Here is a 22,716-nt window from a genome sequence, read left to right as displayed (position 1 = left end):
CTAAAAGTCAGTGCTTGAGATAAAGAAGGATTAAAACAAAATAGTGTCTCCTTTCTTGTGAACACTAATGCTGAGAAAGTCTTTATTTTGGCCACATAACCTTATGCCTCATGATGAATCATGTTGAAGAGGTGAGGGAGACAGGAAAGAAGCAGGAGGAAAAGATGGGGAAGATGTTGTGCATTGAATCATGCCAATTTAGAGCAGAATGGGTATTAGGGCATCTTCCTACTCCCACCCTGGAAAAACCTCTGTACTACTCTGTCTACTACTTCCAGTATTGGATTATATCTAACTGTAACTGCCCCCTTGGACTCTTCATGTCATAGAGGTCAAAAGTTTGTATCGTAAAATAATTAATTCAGTGAACATTATTGCTTATCTACTCTGGTGGCATGGGATTATGTCATGGTCCCTATCTTCATGCAAGCATAATAATCAGACAAGGTAATAAGTGTTAGGAAACTTCAGTAGAGAAATGTCAAGTTGATGGAAAATGGCTCTCAGTTGGAGGAAATGCTCTATTAATATTAAGGTTCTCAAAGATCGCTAGGAAAGTGAAGTGACATCCCAATTTTGAAAAGCGGGGGGGAAGGTGGGAATAAAATTAGGAGACTACACTGTTGTTTTCTTCCTTCTTTCCTTCCTTCTTTTTTCTTAAGCCAAAATTCTGAATTAAAAAGGAATATGAAAATAGGAGTCCTAGTGGACTATAGTCCTGGTGTGGTGCTGCAGGCTAATGCGCTGGACTGCAAAGTCAGTTTGAACCTCAAGATTGGTGGCTAAAGCTCACCAGCCACTCCTCAGAAACCCTATACAGGGTCGCTATGGCTCGAAACCGACTTGACAGCACTTAACAACAACAACAACAGTGAACTAGTCCTTGAACTGCTAACCATAAGGTTGGTGATTCAAACTCACCAGCCACTCCAAGGGAGAAAGATGAGGTTTTCTCCTCCTGCTGTATGGTAGATTACAGTGTTGGAAATCCATTATAGGGTCCCTAGAAGTGGGAATCGACTTGATGGCGGTGGGTTTGGTTTCTGGTTTTTGGTGCCTGCACAGTGGTGAAAGTACCTCTTCTATGAGTCAGTCTGACTTCACGGCACATAACCACCAACCACCATTAATGGAAAGATCGGGGGTTAGAACCCACCAGCTGTGAAAGATATGGCATTCTGCTTCCATAAAGACTTACCTTGGAAGTATTAGGAGACAGTTCTGTCTTCCCCATAGAATCAAGCGTCGGAATCAACTCAAAGGCAGTGGACTTGGTTTGGGGTCTGTTCTCAACCTGGTAGGGACTGTTACATTATGAAGTGCTGTCGAGTTGGTTCCAACTCACAGTGAGTTCTTGTATAGGGTTTCTGAGGAGCAGCTGGTAGATTTGAATCTCTAGCCTTGTGATTATCATTCCAATGCTTATCCTCCATACCAGGACTTCTGATAGGGACTTATTGTTGTTAAGTGCCACTGAGTTGGCTGACTCATAGTAACCCTTTATATATGTTACTATAGAGCACTGATGAGTTTGAACCAGTGCCCTTCCGGTTAGTACAGTGCTTATGCTACAGTGCCACACCAGGACTCCTTCTGGGAGGAACTGTGGTGATGGTGTAATGGTGGTTATTTGGTTCTGACACATAACGACCCTCTATTACGAATCGGGCTGCGAACCTTAAGGTCAGTGGTTCGAAACTACCAGCCGCTCCGCGGGAGAAAGATGAGGCTTTCTACTCCCGTAAAGATTTACACCCTCGGAAACCCTGTACAGGGTCGCTATGGGTCGGAACCGACTCGATGGCACTTAACAACAACAACAATAGGGTTTCCTAGGCTATAAATCTTTGCAGAAGCAGAAGGTTTCATGCTTCTCCTGCAGATAGGCTGGTAGATTTGAACTGCTGACCTTGAGGTTAGCAACACAACTCATAACCCACTACACTACCAGAGCTTCTGTTGTTGTTCAGTGTCAGTTCTGACTCAGAGTGACCCGTGCGGTCCAGTGTTTATTCTACATACCAGGACTCTAGGGCTGGTCCCATACCACTTGTTATTGTTAAGTGCCATTGAGTTGGTTCCAATTCATAGCGGCCTTATATAGCGTTTCCAAGAAGCAGCTGTTGAGTTTGAACCACTGACCTTGTGGTTCAAAACGACCTTGGGGTCCAGTGCTTTATCCTACAGTGCCATACCAGGACTCTGCCACACCACTAGACTTTGATTAATGACTGGGAACTTTGGCTTCTGGCAAGGCAAGATTTAATTAAAGTTAGAGAGGCCTCTGGGTGTTGGTCAGGCTCTCCCCTGGGAAGCATAATAGTGCCTTGGACACAACACAATCTGTGTGTGTATATTTGTGTGTGTGAGAGAGAGACATGAAACCCCTTTGTGAGAAACAGTACTGTGTTTGAGCCCGAATATCATGCAATTATTCTCTTTCAGATTTCATACTAACCCTTTGGTGTTCAAAGTAAATGTTTCCTTTTCAAAGATTCTTTAATGTTGATGAGACAATAAAATTCATGGAGTTCTGGCTCCCTTTCAATTCTAAAGCAGCAGAGGGTACCTGTAAATATGGCCCTATTTGGAAATAAGATTTTCTTTTGTTATGTTAATGAGTCAATACAAGGGCAGGGAAGAGTCTAAACCTAAAATCTTCTGAGTTCTAAAAAGAGCAGAACAGACACAGGCACACCCAAGGAACTCCTGGGGCTACCCACAAGGAAGGAGTTCCCCCACCCCCATCACCTGCTAGAGCCTCACTCTGGCTTCTAGCCTCTTGAACTGTAAGAAAATAAATTTCTGTTCTTTAAAGCCATGGTGTGGAATATTTTGTGTTACAGTAGCACTGGGTAACTAAGACAGTAATCTTGTAATGTTTTTTTCTGTATATGTCTGTTTTTAAGGTGGGTCAGATACATATATTACTGGTTTAACTTTAATTCTAAATTAATGCTGTTAATAGATGTTTAGTTTTAAAGTTTGATAATAATGCAGTTTAATTTAAGTGTTTCCATCTTCTACTTTGAACTTATCAAGCTAAGCTTTAGCGCTAGCTATCTGTAATGCTCTTCATCCAGAAAAATGCAAGTCCCCTTTGGACATTGTGTATGTTAAGATTCCGTACCCACTCTGGAAATACATTTTTTAAAACCAGTTTTTATGTGCAGCATTGTTCTCCACACCCCTTCTTTCTTTTATGCATTTATTCATTTTAAAGGCAGCACAATAAAACCTAACTTTGCAAGTTGAGGAAGGAAGTAAGAATCAAAATGTAATTGGTTTTTCAACCAGATTCTAACTTTGGTCAGAATCCTTTTATCCTTTATTTACCAGAAATAATGAGTAGGTTGTTAGAGGGCCTAATGACTTGTTGCATGCTGGCCAGCAGGTGGGGGTGCATCGGCTCTGGGAAAAGACATGCTTCAACAGTCCTTTATTGCTCTTTTCCTTTTCCTAAGAGAAGGGTTCATCACAATAATGAGGGTAGCTCCTGTACCTCATTATACCAAATCTGTTTTTAATTGGGGTGGGGGGAGGTCTCTACCAAAATTAATATTTTATATGGGGACAGACTTCTCTTCTTATTTTGTTCATTGTTGTTGTTGCTGGTGACTATATGCAGTGGAGTCTGTTCCGACTCATAGCGACCCTACATAGGGTTTCCAAGGTTGTAAATCTTGACGGGAATAGCTGGTAGTTTTGAACTGCTGACCTTGAAGTTAGCAACCCATGTTGTAACCACTCTGCTACCAGAGCGCCTTGTTGTGGTTGCTAAGTGTCACCAAGTCAATTCTAACTCATAGTCACACTGTTTAGGGTTTCTGAGGAATGACTGGTGGTTTTGAGCCATTGCTCTTATGGTTAGCAGTCTACTGCTTATCCTACAATGCCAATTCATTTTTAAAAATTAATCTATAGAGTAGGTGAATTATTGACATTCAAGGAATAGATCAGGAGACCTTTCTTCCTAGTTCATTTTAGTTTGAAAGTTGCTATGGAACCTTTTTAGCATTATAGAGACAATCAAGTGTATGTTACTGTTAAGTGCAGTTGAGTCCATTCCAAAACCCTGTATAGAGTTTCCAAGCAATGGCTCTTGGGTTTGACCCACGGACCTTGCTGTTAGCAGTCCAGTACTTATCCTACAGTGCCGCACCAGGGCTCCCCATTGTTGTTGTGAAGTGCTGTAGAGTCAGTTCTGATTCATAGCAACCCTGTCTAGGGTTTTTGAGGAGTGGCTGGTGGGTTTGAACTGCCGACCTTGCAGTTCAAAACAACCTTGAGGTCCAGTGCATTATCCTGCAGCTCCATATCAGGGCTCCCTATAGATAAATCTTTTCTTTTTTTTTTTTTAATAAAGGTATAATTTACTTGTGATTTATGAATTATGTTTAATGTAGAATATGTTGCCATTCAGTGGCCTTACAGGCATTTGATGACTATTTTCAAACCTTGACTTATAAGAAAGTAGAATTATTATGAGTAGCACATACAGGTGTCAGTTTAGTAGGTAACTGTTAGAACAAGTTGGGAAAGCTTTGCCACATCTTTGCAGTCTTATGTGCTAGAGAAAGATTAAGAATTTTATTTTTACATTGGTATAATGATTGTAACAACTAAGGGAATTGGTTTTAATTATTTCTGCTTTAGGAATAAAGAAATGTGTTTGTTGCAATTATTATTAGAAATCATACCTGACACTATTTGCTGAGCCCTTTGTACTTTCTTTTGTGTTTCTTATATTTTTCTGTTTTTAACATTTAAGAAACCTTTAATAATAATAAATTTAGTAATAGTGTGTGCTCTATACAGGAAGAATAAAACTAACACTTTTTGATCTGTGTTCAATATCATGCAGGTTATTTCCTCTATTCCATTTCAGTATTATTTTTAAACTTGGTTTGTGACTCTTTGTGTTTACAGGATCGCCCCCGGACGTTTGACATGCACTCGCTGGAGAGCTCGCTCATTGACATAATGAGAGCTGAAAATGATTCAATTAAAGGTAATTTTAGAAATATAACAATATGATTTCAGTAAATAGTTAAAAGTGTACTGTCTGTATAATAAATCAGATGAGCAATATGGCAAATATTGGATTCATACTGGGGATCTATTAAGTTCCAATAACTTGACCCATATACCTCTTTTTTTGTTGAATAATCAAACATATTTGATGGCCACACACAGTCCATCCATCTCAATGCCTATGAAGAGAACTTGCTGCTGTTGTTAAGTGTTGTCAAGTTGGTTCTGACTCATAGCAACCCTGTATAGGGTTTCCAAGGAATGGCTGCTGAGTTTAAACTGCCGACCATGGGGTTCAAACTAACTTTGAGATTGGAGTGCTTATCCTTTGGTGCCACAGAAGTACAAATTGCTAAGGGAGGACACTTCACTGGAAAGACATGAATCACACATCTCTTTTTCTGTATCTCAGGCAAAAACTGCTCAGTATCCCATGAGAATGTTGAGAGTTGTTTTTTTTGTTTTGTTATTGTTTTATTTTTGCCTATGTTCACTTTTTTTTAACGGCCAATAGGTTGAAAGTTAAAGTGAAAAGAAACTGTAGTTCTTGAAATATTTTCTTTGGGATCCTACTTGGATTCTAATCTCAATTTTGGTGGTTGTTGTTGTTGTTAGGTGCCATAGAGTTGGTACCGTCCCATAGCGACCTTATGCACAGCAGAATGAAACACTGCCCGATCCTGGGCTAGCCTCACTACTGTTGCCATGCTTGAGTCCATCGAAGCTGCCACTTGGCCAATCCCTCTCATTGGGGGTCTTCCTCTTTTTCTCTGACCCTCCACCTTACCAAACATCATATCCTTCTCCAGCGACTGGTCCTGACAACATGACAATTTTGTTGGTAGCGAGCTGTATTATCTTGAATAAAACATTTAGTGACTAAGCCTCAGTTTTCTCACCTTTATAATAAGGAACTTAGAATCACCTGAGGAGGTTTAAAAATAAAACTCAGATGCCCTGCCCCCACTCCATGATTGGTCTTGGGAACTTCTTTTAAATGTCTCAAGTGACTTTAAAGTACAGCCAAGGTTGAGACTGACCAGATACATTATATAGTCTAAGGGCCTCTTCAGCTCAGTCAGCCTATGATTTTGTGATAACCACCCTGCAATGCAAAATGTTTTCTTTACAAAAATCTTACTTTAATAGGAAACAGAGTTTTAATTGTTGTTGTTAAAGAAATTTGGAATGTTGGGATGTTTGGTCATCTACTTAAGTTTCTTTCATCATTCATTTATAAATGTGTATAAGCCTGCTTAGTGCCCAACACTAGAGAATTTTTAAGTGCCATTGAGTCGGTTCCGACTCATAGTGATCCTTTATAGGGGTTCCAAGGAGCAGCTGGTGATTTTGAATTTCTGACCTTGTAGTTCAAACTGACCTTGTGGTCCAGTGCTTTATTCCACAGCACCACACCAGGATTCACCCGGGGAGCGGCCAGCACTTCAAGTTGTGACCAACTTAACATAGCATTGCGTTCCGTTTCTCATCTTACTGATGCAGTAAAACTTTAAGTGTGTTTCCACAGACCAATCGTGACAATTTTTTTAATGAGAGCTTTTGTGGATCTGGTTGTTGTTAAGTACCCTTGTGTTGGTTTTGACTTACAGAGGCCTTGTGGGTTTGAACCACTGACCTTGTGGTCAACAGTCCAGTGCTTATCGTACAGTGCCACAAAAATAATGTGTGGGGGAAAATATGTACCCATCTGATGAGAGTATATTGAAATAGAAATGTTTCACAGGTCTTTACTGAATTCATCCGGGAATTCTGATGTATGACTCTAACCTAGATGCATCCTCCTGTTTCTTGTTAGCAGTTGTCATTAGTAAGGAAAGATGATCTCTAACTGAAAATTGGTTTTATTTCTAGAATTCTCAGCACACTGCCCTTGAGGGTGTCATTTGGCCTTTTTGGTCCTATGTTTTCTCATCAGAAGAATGAGAGTCCAAGGTCCTTTCTGGCACCAGAAAAAAATGACCCAATCTCAAAAAGTAGGTAAAGGAAAAATTTGAGTGAAGTCTACAGATCGTACCAATGTAAAATTTCCTAGTATCATACTATAGTTATGTAAGGTAATATTGGAGAGCCTGGGTGAAGGGTACATGGAATCTCTCTATTACATTTATCAACTTACTATGAATCTATAATTATTTCAAAATAAAAAATTAAGTACAAAAATGTAGCTAAATAACATTTGTTTGTTATAAATGTAGTTACTCCTGCCATCATTTTTTTAGAGCTTCCTGTGCACTAAGGATAATAAGTAATTGCTGTTATTGTTCTTAAGTGCCATCGAGTCCATTTTGACACATAGTGACCCTGTAGAGGGTTTCTGAGGAGCGATTGGTGAGTTTTAACTGCCCACCTTGCGGCTCAAACCGACCTTTCAATCCAGCACATTATCCTGCAGCACCACATTAGAGCTTTAATAAGTAATTGTTGTTGTTAAGTGCTGTTGAGTTTCTTTAGGGAAAAATTTTGTTGTTGTTGTTGTTAAGTGCCTTCAAGTCGGTTCCGACCCATAGCGACCCTGTACAGGGTTTCCGAGGGTGTAAATCCTTACGGGAGTAGAAAGCCTCATCTTTCTCCCGCGGAGCAGCTGGTAGTTTCGAACTGCTGACCTTATGGTTCACAGCCTAATTCGTAAAAAATTAAGTGACGGAAAAGTAAAATCTGGTTAACCTAGTCTTAGAATGTGAGATTAATAAAATGCAACATAACAGAATGGAGGAGTCCTGGTGTGGCGCTGCGGGTTAACGCCCTGGACTGCAAAGTCAGTATGAACCATAAGGTTGGTACTTCAAGTTCACCAGTCGTTCCTCAGAAACCCTATATAGGGTCCCTGAGAGTTGGAACCAACTCAACAGCACTTTACAACAATAGCAACAACAGAATGGAAAGACCAGGGGTTTGGAGTTATATGTATCTGGTTTCAAAAATAAAGAGCCTTGCTCGTGAAGTGAGTTCAGCATTGGACTACTGACCAAAAGGCTGGTGGCTCAAACCTATCAGCTTCTCCATAGGAGAAAAATGAGGCCGCATACTTAGGAAAGATTGACAGCCTCTGAAACCCTGTGGAGCAGTTCTTCTCAACCCTAAAAGGTCACCGTTAGTAAGAATTGTCTGAGTGGTGAGTGGGATTAAAATACCACTTAGCTGTTTCAGTTGGTGGTGATTGTGAGGATTGAATGATAGAATGGATCTAGAGATCATAGCAGATACTTAATAAAAAGGCATGATATATATGAGGAAACTTCAAGAAGTTCATGGAAAAACTGAAATTGAAAGGTAATGGAACTTTTCCATGAATTTTTTTGACGCTCCCCCCTCATATTATTACTTATTAGCTAATCTGCCTTCATGTTGATCAAATAAGAAAAGGCAGTTTCATTTGAACAGTTTATATTGAAATGTCAAGGTAACTTCAGCATATTAAATGAACCTCGTGTGTTTTTCCTTCAGAGAGCAATAAAGAACTCACAGATGAGTGCATGGTCCTAAAATGCAAGATTATAGGTAAAGCCAAGATGCTTAACTTTATAGCACTGTAGACAGTCAGTACCAGAAGTGTAGTTTTGCTCAGGGGAATACCTTAATTCCCTTCTGATTTTGGTAGCTGTTTTAGGAACAGTGTTTCTAACGTAGCACATTATCTTTTTAAAGTATCTGAAATATGCCTGTTCATTATGAAAATAAATAACTAATCTTTTCATGTGCTCTTTTTGCAAGAAAAAAGTTCAACTTCTATGTAACTTGTTGTTAAGTGCTGTCGAGTCAGTGCCAACTCATAGGATTTCTAGTGGGTTTGAGTTGCCGACCTTATGGTTAGCAATCCAGTGCTTATTTTATAGCACCACACCAGGACTCAATCTGACTAGGAGAGATCAATATGTTGTTGCTACATACTGTTGAGTCAATTTTTGACTCACAGAGACCCCATGTGACAGAGTAGAACTCTCATAAAGGGTTTTACCGGTGGCACAGTGACTGGTGCTCAACTGGTAATCAAAAACAGTCAATGATTCTAGTCTACCAGCTGCTCTGGGGGAGAAAGATGTGGCAGTGGGCTTCCATAAAGATGGGCAGCCTTGGATCTATTCTGTTCTTAAAGGTCTCTGTAAGTTGGAATCGACTTGACAGCAGTAGGTTTGGAGTCTGGATGGATTCGAACTGCTAACCTTTTGGTTAGCTGCCAAGCACTTAACCGTTGCACCACCTTAGCTTCTTTAGAGAGTAATATACCTGTCTGAAAAAAAGTTTAAAAATTCAATTAAAAGGATTTATTTGAAAACTTTAAAAAAATGCTCTGTTATATGAAGGCAAATTTTATGTATGACTTTTATGTTAAAACATGTTTAAAAATGCATGTGAGTGACTCATTTTTATATACCTTTTGTTTACCTTTTATGTTTACTTTTCATTTGCAGTTCCTCAAAGATATGCATTGTGTGTGCATGTGTTTAAATAATTAGAGCCTAAAAGAAATATGAAAACTACATGTTGAATAAATTGGTATGAATATATTATTATCCCCTACATATTGTGGGATTAACATGTTATCCTTTTTTGCCATCATATCCTAATGTGCTTATTAACTTCCAAATAGTTTTTGAGCTTCTTTAAGAAAAACTGTATTGCTGATCCAACCAGTTTGTTGAAAATTTGTTTTCCTTTAGCAAATGTTTAAAAGGAGTTCATAGCCATCATTTCACATAGCCTTTTTACAGTTTATTTTAAACATTGTTTTCTAAGAATTTGAGACTTATCATTTTCTTCATGTACAGCAGTTTGAGGTGGGAAAGGGTCCTCCCACATCTTATCTCCATGTCCTTTCTCTGGTCAGCTGGCATATCTGCATGTTATTTTTGTCTATGAGATTGCGTATTTTTTACTTCTTCATTACCAATGCCAGAGACAATCTGCAGAATCTTTTCTCCACAGACTGATGTCATTTTCTTTACCTCACACCCAGGCTCATAAGCTAGGAACTTGAGCTAGAGACTGATTTTGAATTTCCATCTCCCAGGTGGTAGTTTGCACATTGCTACAAAATTTTTAGGCTTATCAAGTATTTTCTTCACTTGCCCAGAAGAAAAAAAAAAAAAAAAAAAAATCTCCTTTTATTGTTGTAGATGCTATAATGATTATTATATTTGGGGAATACTGTATCTTTCTGTTTTCTGGCCTGTAGATTTGGTGCTTACTGATTAAAAGTTGAACAGCATGAAATAGATTAAAACCACATGCGAGTACATTTGTTTCCAGCCTTCTGAAGTCTAGGTTGGCCACAGCCAGAGATTCATGGAACGGTGTTAGAGTCCATTGATAGGAGAGACCTCTGAAAATTAAGGAGCTTTTTCCCCCCTTTCCTGTGTATGAAGGAATAAAGGAATTAGGCATAAACCACAAAGCACATAGTAGTTTATGGAATAGAAGACGAGGGAGGCAACACTGACGTTGTTGTTGTTAGGTGCCATCGAGTCAGTACCGACTCATAGTGACCTTATGCACAGCAGAATGAAACACTGCCCGATCCTGGGCCAACCTCACTACTGTTGCCACGCTTGAGTTCATCAATGCTGCCACTTGGCCAATCCATCTCGTTGGGGGTCTTCCTCTTTTTCTCTGATCGTCCACCTTACCAAACGTGATAGATATCCTTCTCTAGTGACTGGTCCCTCCTGACAATATAGAGAGACAAAAAACAGTGCTGGAAAATTATGAGATGTCAGATTGGATTAGAACAATCTACAGTTTCATCATAGTGGTTGAGTATTTTATTTTAAATCCTATACATGAAAACAATTTCTTCTCCAACTTGTTTGGTTCTGTACAAAGCCAAATGGGACACTAAAAATCGTGGGAGAACAAAGGCAATCATGAATTGTCAAAATATGTTCTTCAGATATTAATTAACTAAATTATGAGCCAGAATATCATATTAGTTCCCCTGAGTGTTGTGAAAATGGACTCTTTGTCTCTTAATACTGTTTTAGAATATATCATGCTTTCTGTTTTGGGAAGGGGGACTCAACATATCCATCACCACAGTCCATCTTGAGTTTTCAGGCATTTCCAATACTTCATTGCAATGTGAGCAATAACTATTGAATTCAGAAATGCAAGTTGCTTAAAATGCCCATCTTTTACAAATCCCATGGTGCCCAAGAAACCTGTTGCATATGTAGAGTATGTAATGGGCATACTACTGCCTCCTGTGCTTCATGCATTCATTGAATAAAATTATTTCAAGAGCTATGGGTCTGCTCTAAAAATGCGGTTTTAAATTTCTGATTGTTGAAGGTGTATATGACCTTGCATTTTCAAACACTTTATGTACACATTAAATTTGGGACCCCATACTTTCATTGCTATGGATGTGTTTGAAAAGACTGTGTAAATGAGTAGTCAAGTGATGAGTCCATCTGTGCCTCTTTTCTTTGTTACTAAGCAAAAGAAGTTATAATAGCCTGTCTAGAACAAAATCGTGAAAATCAGTTGAGAGTTTAGTACACAAAGCCTGTTTCAGTAATTTCGTATGAGATTTTTTTAATGTCACTATAAGAGAATGACTTTTGGGATAATTATTTACATATAGAATGAGAATGAATCTAGTGCTGCATAATATCTGTAATAAACAAGAGACCAGGAGACCTTAACTTTTCCTTTGATAACACAGTTCTTCTCATATTCCTGTATTCCAATTTGTAGCCACAAGTTCTGTACTTTAGAGAATGGATGTTGTATGCAGATACTGCTGTTTTTAAACAGATACACTGATACAGACTTTATGGAGACTAAGAGCTCTAGAAATCAGCTGTGAGAGTTGCTGAATATAGGGTTCAATTTTATATCATTCCGTTTTAAATCTGAAATAATTTGGGAATTAAAAAAAAACTTGTTAAATGAAAGAGACTCAGTCTAAAAGAGGTTCTGCTGCATATAAAATTAGAATGATTTATGTTTAGTAAGGTTGGAGGTGGTGTATCTTTTCTTATAATATTTAACCTCTTTCTGTTTAAATCAGTTTGCCTTTGGCAGTTTGAGAAAGCACTTCTTTGCACCTTAACTACCATCCCCTCCCCCCCCCCTTTTTTTAAAAGGGTTAGGTGGACATTTTCCTTTAAGGAACTTTTAATGGGGCATACCATAAAGCAGAAATGGATCATGTAAACCAGCTAATTTTACTTGGGCTCATAATTAAATTTCTTCTTCCAAGTAAATTAGTATGATGTGGTCCTCAAAGTCTTCTGGCTAATTGCTGGATCTTTTGATATTACCAGACTTTCTTAAGGATTCAGAGTTGACCAGGCAGCTGCACCCTGTAAGTTTGGTGGAGCCTTCCTGAATCCGGCTCGTTCCTTCTTGCTCTGTTTGGATGATACCAAGTAATTCAAAGCAACATGGCAGGGGAGTAGCTGAGGTGTGTCGAGAGTGCAAAATTGCCTTCCTTCTAGAAGCCTCATGAATAATGGAGTAAGGTACTTGGTAAATAATATAATGAATACTTGGCTACAATGAATTTTGTCTGTAGATACTGAGAAATGCAGTACATTTCATCAATTTTTGCCCTCTACCTGTCCAGACTGCTGAATGGAACATCCTAAACAGTCTTTCCTTTTTGCCTGTGCTTAGTTGTGCCGAGTGGTGGGACCTGGGCTTCTACATTGAGGTAACTTCTTTTGTGAGGAGGAAGGAGGGCAAAATAGTGTGGCATGATTTTCTTTGTATTACTGGTCCAGGAGATATTCTTAATTTGGAACAGCTGTCTCCTTGCAGATTTATTTTTGGTCAGAATTTGTTGTCTTTCAGTCAGCACTGTATAAGCAGAGTTTATAAAAGTGAATTTTTCAGATTGGAGGTTGCTAATTGTTGTTAAGGGGAAAGGGGGGAGGAAAAGGACAAAAAAAATATTTTTGAAGTGATTTTAGTTTGGGATTGAATCCTTCCTTATTCTGGCCTCTGAACTGAAACCAATTTGTATAATGGCCAGATCCTCTTCTGCTCTGTTTATTTATAAAATATATATATTCTTAAGTAGAAAGTAATGACCTCTTGCCCCCTCTATCTGCCACAAATTTGTGATAGAATATTTGACCCTTGTTGTTATTTGTTCTGAAACTCACATAACTAGTTGTCAGAAAGGGAGAATTTATCTTATGTCATCCATGATGTTGGTCCAGAAAAGCAGTCACCTTAAATTAATCCTGAACACTGAGCACAAAGACTTTTCTTTTGAGTCCATGGAGATTAACTAAGCATTTAAAATTTTATTGCAATTCTGCTTTCACTTGGGCAAGAAATGAGGGCTCAGGCCTGGGTAAAGGAGGGGCGTGGCTAGAACTTGAATCTTACATGTTTTAGAAGTTTTAAGTTCCTAAGCATTTCTTTTAAAGATTCTTTTTACTCATTCAAAATTTTGTTTTTCATTTCAGTTATATTAAGACTCAATTATTCTGTGGCTGTTGTGACTTAATTTTGTTTGGATACATGTTCACGGCAGGGATTATAGGAATAAGTTCGATGTAGCCATTAGGCAGTTAGGCATAAATCCTAGAACAATTAACAATCAGATAACAAACTAAGCAAGAACTTTTCTTTAGTACTTTATATTTTCATAGTAAGTATTGTGCACAGTTTAATAAGTATTGGTTTTACCATGTGACAGACAAAACTAATCATTGTTTCTATTCAGAAATGAAATCTGAATGACATTAGTTGTTCTTGTTAAGTGCCTTCGTGTTGGTTCCAACTCATAACAACCTTGTATAGGTTTTCCGATGAGAGACTGGTGAGTTTGAACTGCTGATCTTGTGGTTAGCAGTCCAGTGCTTATTCTGGACTACTGATACTCAACTAGTAAGATCTTGAGACTTAGTCAGTGATACATATTCTGAACTGCTCTGTTATAAAAAAGAGAGTTCAGACATTTATAGAGATATTTTGTAATTGTTCTATATCCAAATTAATGTAGTAGAAGAGGGAGCTTCAAAATTTCCATTATTTTAATTCCGTTTTTCAATTAACCTTTGAATCTGCCTCCTATCATTTATTTATCTTTTGATAGTATTAATTCTTTTTCTTTTGCATTATTGTAAAATCCTTTATAGAGAGAGGTGACTATTGCATCTCATTTCGTTACAGCATCTATATACTGTTATTAAGTGCCTTTGAGAGGGTTCCAACTGATAGCCATTCTGTACAGGGTTTCCCAGGAGCTGCTGGTGAGTTTGAACCACTGATCTTGCAGTTAGCTATCCTACAGCACCACACCAGTATTCCCCTATATACGTCTTCTTGTTGTTAAGTGCTGTTGAATTGGTTCTGACTTCTAACGACCCTGTATAAGTTTCTAAGGAGCAGTTGGTGAATTTGAGCTGCCAACCTTATGGTTCAAACGGACCTTACAGTCCAGTACTTTATACAACAACGCCACACCAGTACTGTATTCTGGTGGTGGTTGTGTGCCAAGGAGTCGGCTCCAACTTATAGCGACTCTATATAGGTTGCTCTGGTAGTGTAGTGCTTACAAATTGGGCCGCTAATCTCACGGTCAGTAATTCGAAAATACCAGCTGTTTGGTGGGAGAAAGATGAGGCTTTCTGCTCCCATAAAGATTTACAGCCTTGAAAACCTTCTATGTTGTTGTTGTTAAGTGCTGTGGTATCAGTTCCAATTCATAATGACCCTGTACAAGGTTTTTGAAGCTGTAAATTTTTATGGGAGCAGAAAGCCTCATCTTTCTCCTGCAGAATGTCTGGTAGTTTCAAACTGCTGACCTTGAGGTTAGCATCCTGATTTGTAACCACTCCAGGACCGGGCAGTGTTTCGTTCTGCTGTGCATAAGGTTGCTGTGGGTCGGTACAGACTCAATGGCACCTAACAACAAATGCTACCAGAGCTCCCCCTGTATACTATGCCTGCCTAATAAATGCCCTTTTGATGATGGAAGTAATATAATAGTTGTCTATAAAGTTTATAAGGCTTTCCTTGATCCTGTTACATAATCCTGAAATATGTTGTTTGCTGACTATGGAGGAGGGGAAGCAGCATCACTTTAGATATTTTAGCTGTCATAAAAATATCCAAGCTTCTCTTTGCGTGCAGTTTAGCAACAGGAAGGAAGGAACAGTTGCACAGCTAGCTACAAAATTATTACTTCCTGATACGTATGGAATTTCTTCCTGGATATTATGTGCAGTTGCTTCACTTACTAGCTATGTGTGTCTGATTTGTGAAGAGAGGGAAAACTCAGTGACTTTGTTGCAGGTTAGCAATAATAATTTGTAAAAAAAAAAAAAAAAAAAAAGAGGCTACTTTTTGGAATACCTAAAATGGGGCTAGAACTTGCCCAGTGAAGAAGGCTTCCTACGGAGCCTGTGCATTGCATAAGACCATAGGTGGAATTCTGATCCCTGTCCAGAATCTTCTGAGGAGGGAAATTTCCACTTGAAAGGACAAGCAGACCAGCCTGGAGCAACTAGAAGAACAGAAGCTACTTCTTGAAAGAAAGACCAGCAGGAAAAATAAAAAACAATAAAGGCAGTCTGATTGACTACTACAAAAACAAGCAAGTTGCTCCTCCAGGAGACATCAAGGCAAGCAATCGGGTCCCTTCAGGGCAAACCCCCTTCCAAGACTGAGACTCAAGGGGGATATACGAGCAGGCATGTGGTCTGGCTGGTGACCACATTGGACACTGAAAAAGGGAAGTAGGCGAAAAACAGCAATGAAGTTGTGAGCCAATTCCGACCATGTTCAGTAGACTCCTGTCAACTCGGGTTGAGACCTAGTTGGCCAGCAGTATCGCAAGACCTGGGGATGCCTGGATCCAGAGACAGGGACATGGCCACAGAGGACTAGAGCAGAGAGTGAAGTATCCAGTTGATATGAAGTGAGGGGAAATGCACAAGAACAGCTATACTTGCAGATAGTACCCACTTGACCTGGCTTCAATGGCTGGATGATCAGAACTCAAATAGAGAAAGAAAGAAGAGGAAAGAAAGATCCCCCTACAATTTGATGAACTTGACCTGTACTTAATAGATGTAGTAGCTCAAAAGAGGGAAGAAATCTTTACAGCAAGGATCATTCCCACCCCTTCGGTACGTAGGGTTGACAGGGATGGGCAACTTAGACATTGGCTATCCAAAATGGGGGAGGAGGAGAGGCTACAAAGGCAAGGTAGAATTTCCACTGAGTAGTTTCCAGCCTGTCTGGACAGGGCTTATGAAAGGAGATGGGGATAGGACTCTTGTGGTTCAATAGTGAATAATTGCTATCAGGACTGACTGAGAAGGTTGGAAATGTAAAGGTAGATGTTTTGTAACAAAAGGAGGGGAGTGGTTGATTTTTGAAGTCCAGAAGCTGAGTTAATTTTGAAGTCTGGGACCATCAAGGGAGAGGAGCGGAGTGCGGGACCCTACCCAGAGAAGTAGTGACTCCAGAGATGAAGGCAGAGATGATGCTGTAGAGAGATGGAGGAACTGGAAACTCTGAACTCAGGGAGGGAGAGGGGCTGTGTGCTGATGGCTGAGTGGCAAGCTTGTGGGGTGTACCCTTTGGATGGTTGATGATAAATGGAGGGGATTGTAATCATTGCAATGAAACGATATACAATAGGATGAATGTAAAGCTAATGTTCTCCCATGTAAACTATCACTTAATTCACAATAAAAACTTAAAAAAATAAAAAGAAATAGAGAAAGGAGAAAGAAATTGAGATGGCTAGGAAGGAAGAAATTGAGATGGCTAGGTAGACTTCATTTTTCTATTTAATGGGCTGGTTTCTCAGTTCAGTCCCACACTAGTACACTTAGTTCTAAAAGCAAAGTTTTGTTTTATTCCTGCAATTACCTAGTAACCAGTCAATTAAGAACATTAGAATGGAACTCTGAAGGGAAAGTGCTTCTATAATCTCCTTGGAATTCAGTTGGGTCTCTGCCAGTTGATATACATTGAAAAACGAGAATGAACTATCAGCCAATTAGGAGGGCCTTTTTCAGTTTTGAGAAACTGGTAGGTAATAAGGACACAACTGTAATTCTGAAGAGCAGCCATGATTAATTGAAATAAAAAGAGCTTAGAAACCAATCTAACTTCAGCTGACTAAGTTTTCCTGTTCTATAATGTTTTAAATAGTAAAATATCTGACATGGCTGATTAATTGTTGTTATGCTGTCAAGTTGGTTTTGACTTATCTTTGCTGTTGTTAAATGTTGTTAAGTAGGTTTCAACTCATAGTGTCCTTGTATAGTGTTTCCAAGGATCACCTGGTGGGTTTGAACTGCTTACCTTGTGGCTCGCAGTCTAGTGCCTATTCTACAGCACCACACTAGGAGTACATAGTGGGCCTGTATGACAGAGTAGAACTACCCCACAAAATGGTATGGCTGGTGGGTTCAAGCAGCTAAGCACTTAACCATTGCACAACAAGGAGTCCTTCAGCTGATTGAATAGTCACTTGATTTCTTTATTGTAAATGAACAGAAGTTGTTAGTTTACAGTACCATTGTCTGTTGTCAGGGAGTTGATTTCAACTCATGGCACCCTCATGTGTGTCAAAGTAGAACTATGTTTCATAGGTTTTCTGTACCTGAGTTTTCACAAAGAGATTGCCAGGTCTTTCTATCGAGATACCTCTGGGTGGGTTTGAATCTCCAACCTTTCACACCTTTTGATCAGCTATTGAGTGTGCCATCTGTACCACCTGTACCACCCAAAGACATCTAAACTCATAATGTTGTTGCTTTGGCTCCATGCCATCAAGTCAGTTCAGTGCCATCAATTCTGTATAGGGTCTCCAACGCTGTAATTATTTGTGTGAGCAGAAAACCTCATCATTCTCCTGCGGAGTGGCTGGGGGCCTTGAAACAATAACCTAGTAGTTCACAATCCAGTGCTTATACTACAGAAACACCATGATCCCCTCTAGCTCTTAATGTTGTTGTTGTTACTAAGTGCTGTCAATTTGGTTCCAATTCACAGTGGATCTGTATGGGGTATCTGAAGAGCTGCTGGTGGGTGTGAATCACTGACTTTATAGTTAAAACTAACTTTGCAATCCAGTACTTATTCTACAACCCTACACTAGGACTCCTAGCTGTAAATGTTGTTAAGTGCTATCAGGTTGGTTCTGACTAATAGCAACCCTCTATAGGGTTTCTAAGGAGCTCTGGTAGCAGAGTGGTTACGAATCGGGCTGAGAACCACAAGGTCAGCAGTTCGAAACTACCAGCTGTCCCACGAGAGAAAGATGAGGCTTTCTGCTCCCTTAAAGATATACAGTCTCAGAACCCTGTGCAGGGTCGCTATGAGTCGGAACTGACTCGTCAGCACATAACAACAACAACATAGGGTTTCCACGAGAGCCAAAATATGACCTTGAATATATCCCACCTGAATTTGGAGATCATCTGAAGAGCAGATTAAACACATTAAACACTAAATACTGAAGACCAGAAGAGTTGTGGGATGACATCAAGAACATCATACATGAAGAAAGCAAAAAGTCATTAAGAAGACTAGAAAGAAGGAAAAGATCAAAATAGTTATCAGAAGAGACTCTGAAACTTGCTCTCCAGTGTAGAAATGCTAAAGCAAATGGAAGAAATGAGGAGGTACAAGAGCTGAGCAGAAAATTTCAAAGGTCAGCTCGATAAGACAAAGTCAAATATTACAACAAAATGTGCAAAGATTTGGAGTCAGAAAACCAAAAAGGAAGAACAGGTTCAGCATTTCTCAAGCTGGGGGAACTGAAGAAAAAAATTCAAGCTTCGACTTTTGTTATTGAAGGATTTTCTGGGCAAATTATTGAATAGTGCTGAACGCATCAAGAGAAGATGGAAGGAATACAAGGAGTCACTGTACCAAAAGGAAATGGTTGATATTCAGCTGTTTCAAGAGGTAGCATAAGATCAAGAGCCAATGATACTGAATGAAGAAGTCCAAGGTGCATTGAAGAAACTGGCAAAGAACAAGGCACCGGGAATTGATGGAATAAAAATTGAAATCTTTCAAGAAAGTGAGGCAGCACTGGAGGTACTCATCTATGCCACTAAATTTTGAAGACAATTATATAGCCAGTTGATTGGAAGAGATACATATTTATACCCATTCCAAAGAGAGGTGACCCAACAGAAAACAGAATTCATTGGACAGTATCTTTGATATTCCATGCCAGTAAAGTTTGACTTTATAAAGTAATACAGAAACGGCTGCAAACATACACTGACAGAGAACTTCCAGAGGTTTAAGCCGGATTCAGAAGAGGAAGTGGAACGAGGGATATCGTTGATGTCTGATGGGTCTTAGCTGAAAGCAGAGAATACCAGAAAGATGTTTACCTGTGCTTTATTGACTATGCAAAGGATTTCAATTGTGTGGATCATGACAAGCTATGGGCAACATTGCGAAGTAATGAATATTATGGAACATTTAATTGTGCTCATGAGTAATCTGTACATAGACCAAAAGGCAGTTGTTTGAATGCAGCGTGGGAACACTGAATGGTTTAAAATTCAGAAAGGTGTGCAACAGGATTGTATTCTTTCACCATACTTATTCAACCTGTATGCTGAGCAAATAATCTGAGAAGTTGGGTTATATGAAGAAAAACATGGCATCAGGATTGGAGGAAGACTCATTAACAAGTTGTGATATGCAGATGATCCAACCTTGCTTGCTGAAAGTGAAGAGGGCTTAAAATACTTGCTGATGAAGATCAAAGACTACATAGCCTTCTGTATGGATTGCATCTCAATGTAAAGAAAACAAAAATCCTCACCATTGGACCAATAAGCATTATTCTTATCAACGGAGAAAAGATTGAAGTTGTCAAGGACTTCATTCTTCTTGGATCAACTATTCAACACTCATGGAAGCAGCAGTCAGGAAATCAAACGATGTATTGCATTAGGCATATCTGCTGTACAGACCTTTTAAAGTGTTGAAGAGCAAAGATGTCAGCTTGAGGAGTAAGGTGCACCTGACCCAAGCTATGATATTTTCAATAACCTCATATGCATGTGAAAACTGGACAGTGAATAAGGAAGACCGTAGAAGAACTGATGCTTTTGAGTTATGATGTTGGAGGAGAATATTGAAAGTGCCATGGGCTGCCTATAGAACAAACCAATCTGTGTTGGAAAAAGTGCAGCCAGAGTACTCCTTGGAGGCCAGCATGGCCAAACTTCGTCCCTCATACTTCAGACATATTGTCAGGAGGGACCATTTGCTGGAGGATATCATGTTTGGTAAGGTGGAGGGTCAGAGAAAAAGTGGAAGACCCCCAGCGAGATGGATTGGCAAAGTGGCAGCATCAACTGTGGCTCAACTGTGGCAACGATTGTGAGGTCGGCCCAGGACTGGGCACTGTTTCATTCTGTTGTGCACAGGGTGACTATGAGTTGGTACCGACTCGATGGCACCTAACAACAACATAGGGTTTCCAAGAAACAGCTGACCTTGCGATCCAGTGTTTTATCCCAGAGTGCCACACCAGAACTATTTAGATCATAATTGTGTTTTAGTACCTTTGAGTCGGTTCTGACCCATAAATTTCCAAGGAGTGACTGATGAGCTTGAACCACCTACCTTATGGTTCAAAGCAACTTTGCAGTCTGGTGCAGTAACCCACAGTGTACTTTCCCAAATGTTTAAGAAATAAAAAAGGGAAAAACATCTAGGATTGTGGTCTCACCTGACTCTGCCACTAGGAGTCATATGGCCATAGGTTGATCACTTCTTTCTTTACCACCATTTTTTTACTTGTGAACTAAGGGATGGAATTTAATGATTTTTAAATTATCATCTACTACGATTCGACTCAGTATCTTTACGTTTCTGAATGACAAAATTTGAGGTTTTTATAGTTTGTAATGACTGCAAATAGGGCATGAATATTATGTGTCTGAGTGTGACATATTTAGCATTGAATAACTTGTAGAAGGGATATAACTTTAGATATATTTAGGCTTTTGAATGAAGGCTCTACTTGTAGACTGCATATTTTCTTTTTGAAGTAGTCCTAGAAATACTATGTTTAGGAAGTTGTGTAGATATGGCCTTGTGAAATGTTTCTGTTCTCAACCTGGGATTGGGAGTCTCTTCAGCCTTGGGAGTGATTTGAAAGGACATGTGACCCCATTTATGACCAAACATTCCAGTTAGATGGAGAGATGTCACTTACATGTGCATGATTATCTTCCAAAAGAATGTGGAACTGATCTAATACATTAAAATATGTTTAAAGGTTTTTCTGAATTCACAGTTGTTTTTAAGTGCTGTGGAGGTGCTTCTGATTCAGAGCAACCCTGTTTATGGTTTCCAAGGAGTGTTTGGTGAATCTGAACTACCAACCTTGTGGTTCAAACCAACCTTGCGGTACAATGCTTTATCCTACCGTGCCACACCAGGAATCTATTTTAATAATTATAAAACATTGTGCAACACTACTATAGAGAACTTCTCTCGGGTGTTCTGTTCAGGCTATTGCCATTAGAATTGTTACTGTTAAGTGCCATCGAGTCGATTCTGAACCATTGTGACCCTGTATAGGGTTTCCGAGAAGCAGCTGGAGAGCTTACCAAATCCAAGATTGTCATTTCTACCAAATAGCATTTTGGAGCATCATCTGTGATGTTTGAAACCATTCCTGGGAGTGTGGACTGTTAGACAACACACTTCTCAATGTGTTCCTGACAGCCTTTGTCAGATAGGAGAAACAGGTGCTACAAATGCCTCCTTTAATCCACAATGGAGTAGAATTAACTTATATTTAGGCTTCTGCTTATACAAGCATACCTGGGAAATATTGTAGGTTTGATCCCGACCGCTGCAATATGGTGAATATCACCGTAATGTGAGGTATATTCTTTTTTTTTTTTTTTTGGTTTCTCAGTGCATATAAAATTTATTTACACTGTCATGTAGTCTGTTAAGTATATAGTGGTGGTGGTTGTGTGCCATGGAGTCAGTTCTGACTCATAGTGACCCTGTATAGGGTTTCCAAGGCTATAAATTTTTACAGGAGCAGAAAACCTCATCTTTGTCCTGTGGAGCAGTTGGTAGATTCAAACTGTTGGACCTTGCAACTTGCAGCCCAACTTGTAACCCACTATGCTACAAGTTTGAAATATGTTGAGAATTGCCAAACTGTGAAGCAGAGATATTAAGTGAGCACATGCTGTTGAGAAAATGGTACCAATAGATTTGGTCAACACAGTGTTGCCATAAATCTTCTATTTGTAGAAAATGCAATATCTACAATAAAGCAAAGCATATTTCCTTTCCATCTTCATTAACATTTACACATTTCTCATTTACCAGGCAGAGTCCTGGTGTGGTGCTGTATGATGGTAAGCATTGGACTCCTGACCACAAAGTCAGTAGTTCAAATCCACGAGCCGCTGCTTGGAAACCCTATACAGGGTCACTGTGAGTCAGAACCAACTCCACGGCACTTAACGATAACAACATCAGACAGCCGAACACTGAAGGGCACATTTGATTCTGGTAAAATGAGTTCTTTTATGTGACCTTTTGCCGTGGTTCTTTGGAAAAACAGTTTGGGAGATTTTCCGCCCCCTAATCCCTGAATCGGGCTGCGAACCTTAAGGTCAGCAGTTCGAAACTACCAGCCGCTCCGCGGGAGAAAGATGAGGCTTTCTACTCCCGTAA

General features: G+C 39.4%; 1 protein-coding gene across 3 annotated transcripts in view; it reads left to right on the top strand.

Moving 5' to 3' along the window:
* CPEB4 (cytoplasmic polyadenylation element binding protein 4) overlaps positions 1-22,716 on the top strand; it is a 95,281-nt gene that overhangs the window by 26,870 nt on the left and 45,695 nt on the right. For all 3 annotated transcript variants that reach the window (XM_006864798.1, XM_006864797.1, XM_006864799.1), the window contains exon 2: positions 4,930-5,011. In XM_006864798.1, coding sequence (XP_006864860.1) covers positions 4,930-5,011 — 82 coding nt within the window. The remainder of the gene's footprint in view (positions 1-4,929; positions 5,012-22,716) is intronic.

Source organism: Chrysochloris asiatica, unplaced genomic scaffold (assembly GCF_000296735.1).
Source record: "Chrysochloris asiatica unplaced genomic scaffold, ChrAsi1.0 scaffold00071, whole genome shotgun sequence".
NCBI lineage: Eukaryota > Metazoa > Chordata > Mammalia > Afrosoricida > Chrysochloridae > Chrysochloris > Chrysochloris asiatica.
Note: the sequence above shows the minus strand (reverse complement) of the source record. Positions and strands in the feature narration are given on the sequence as shown.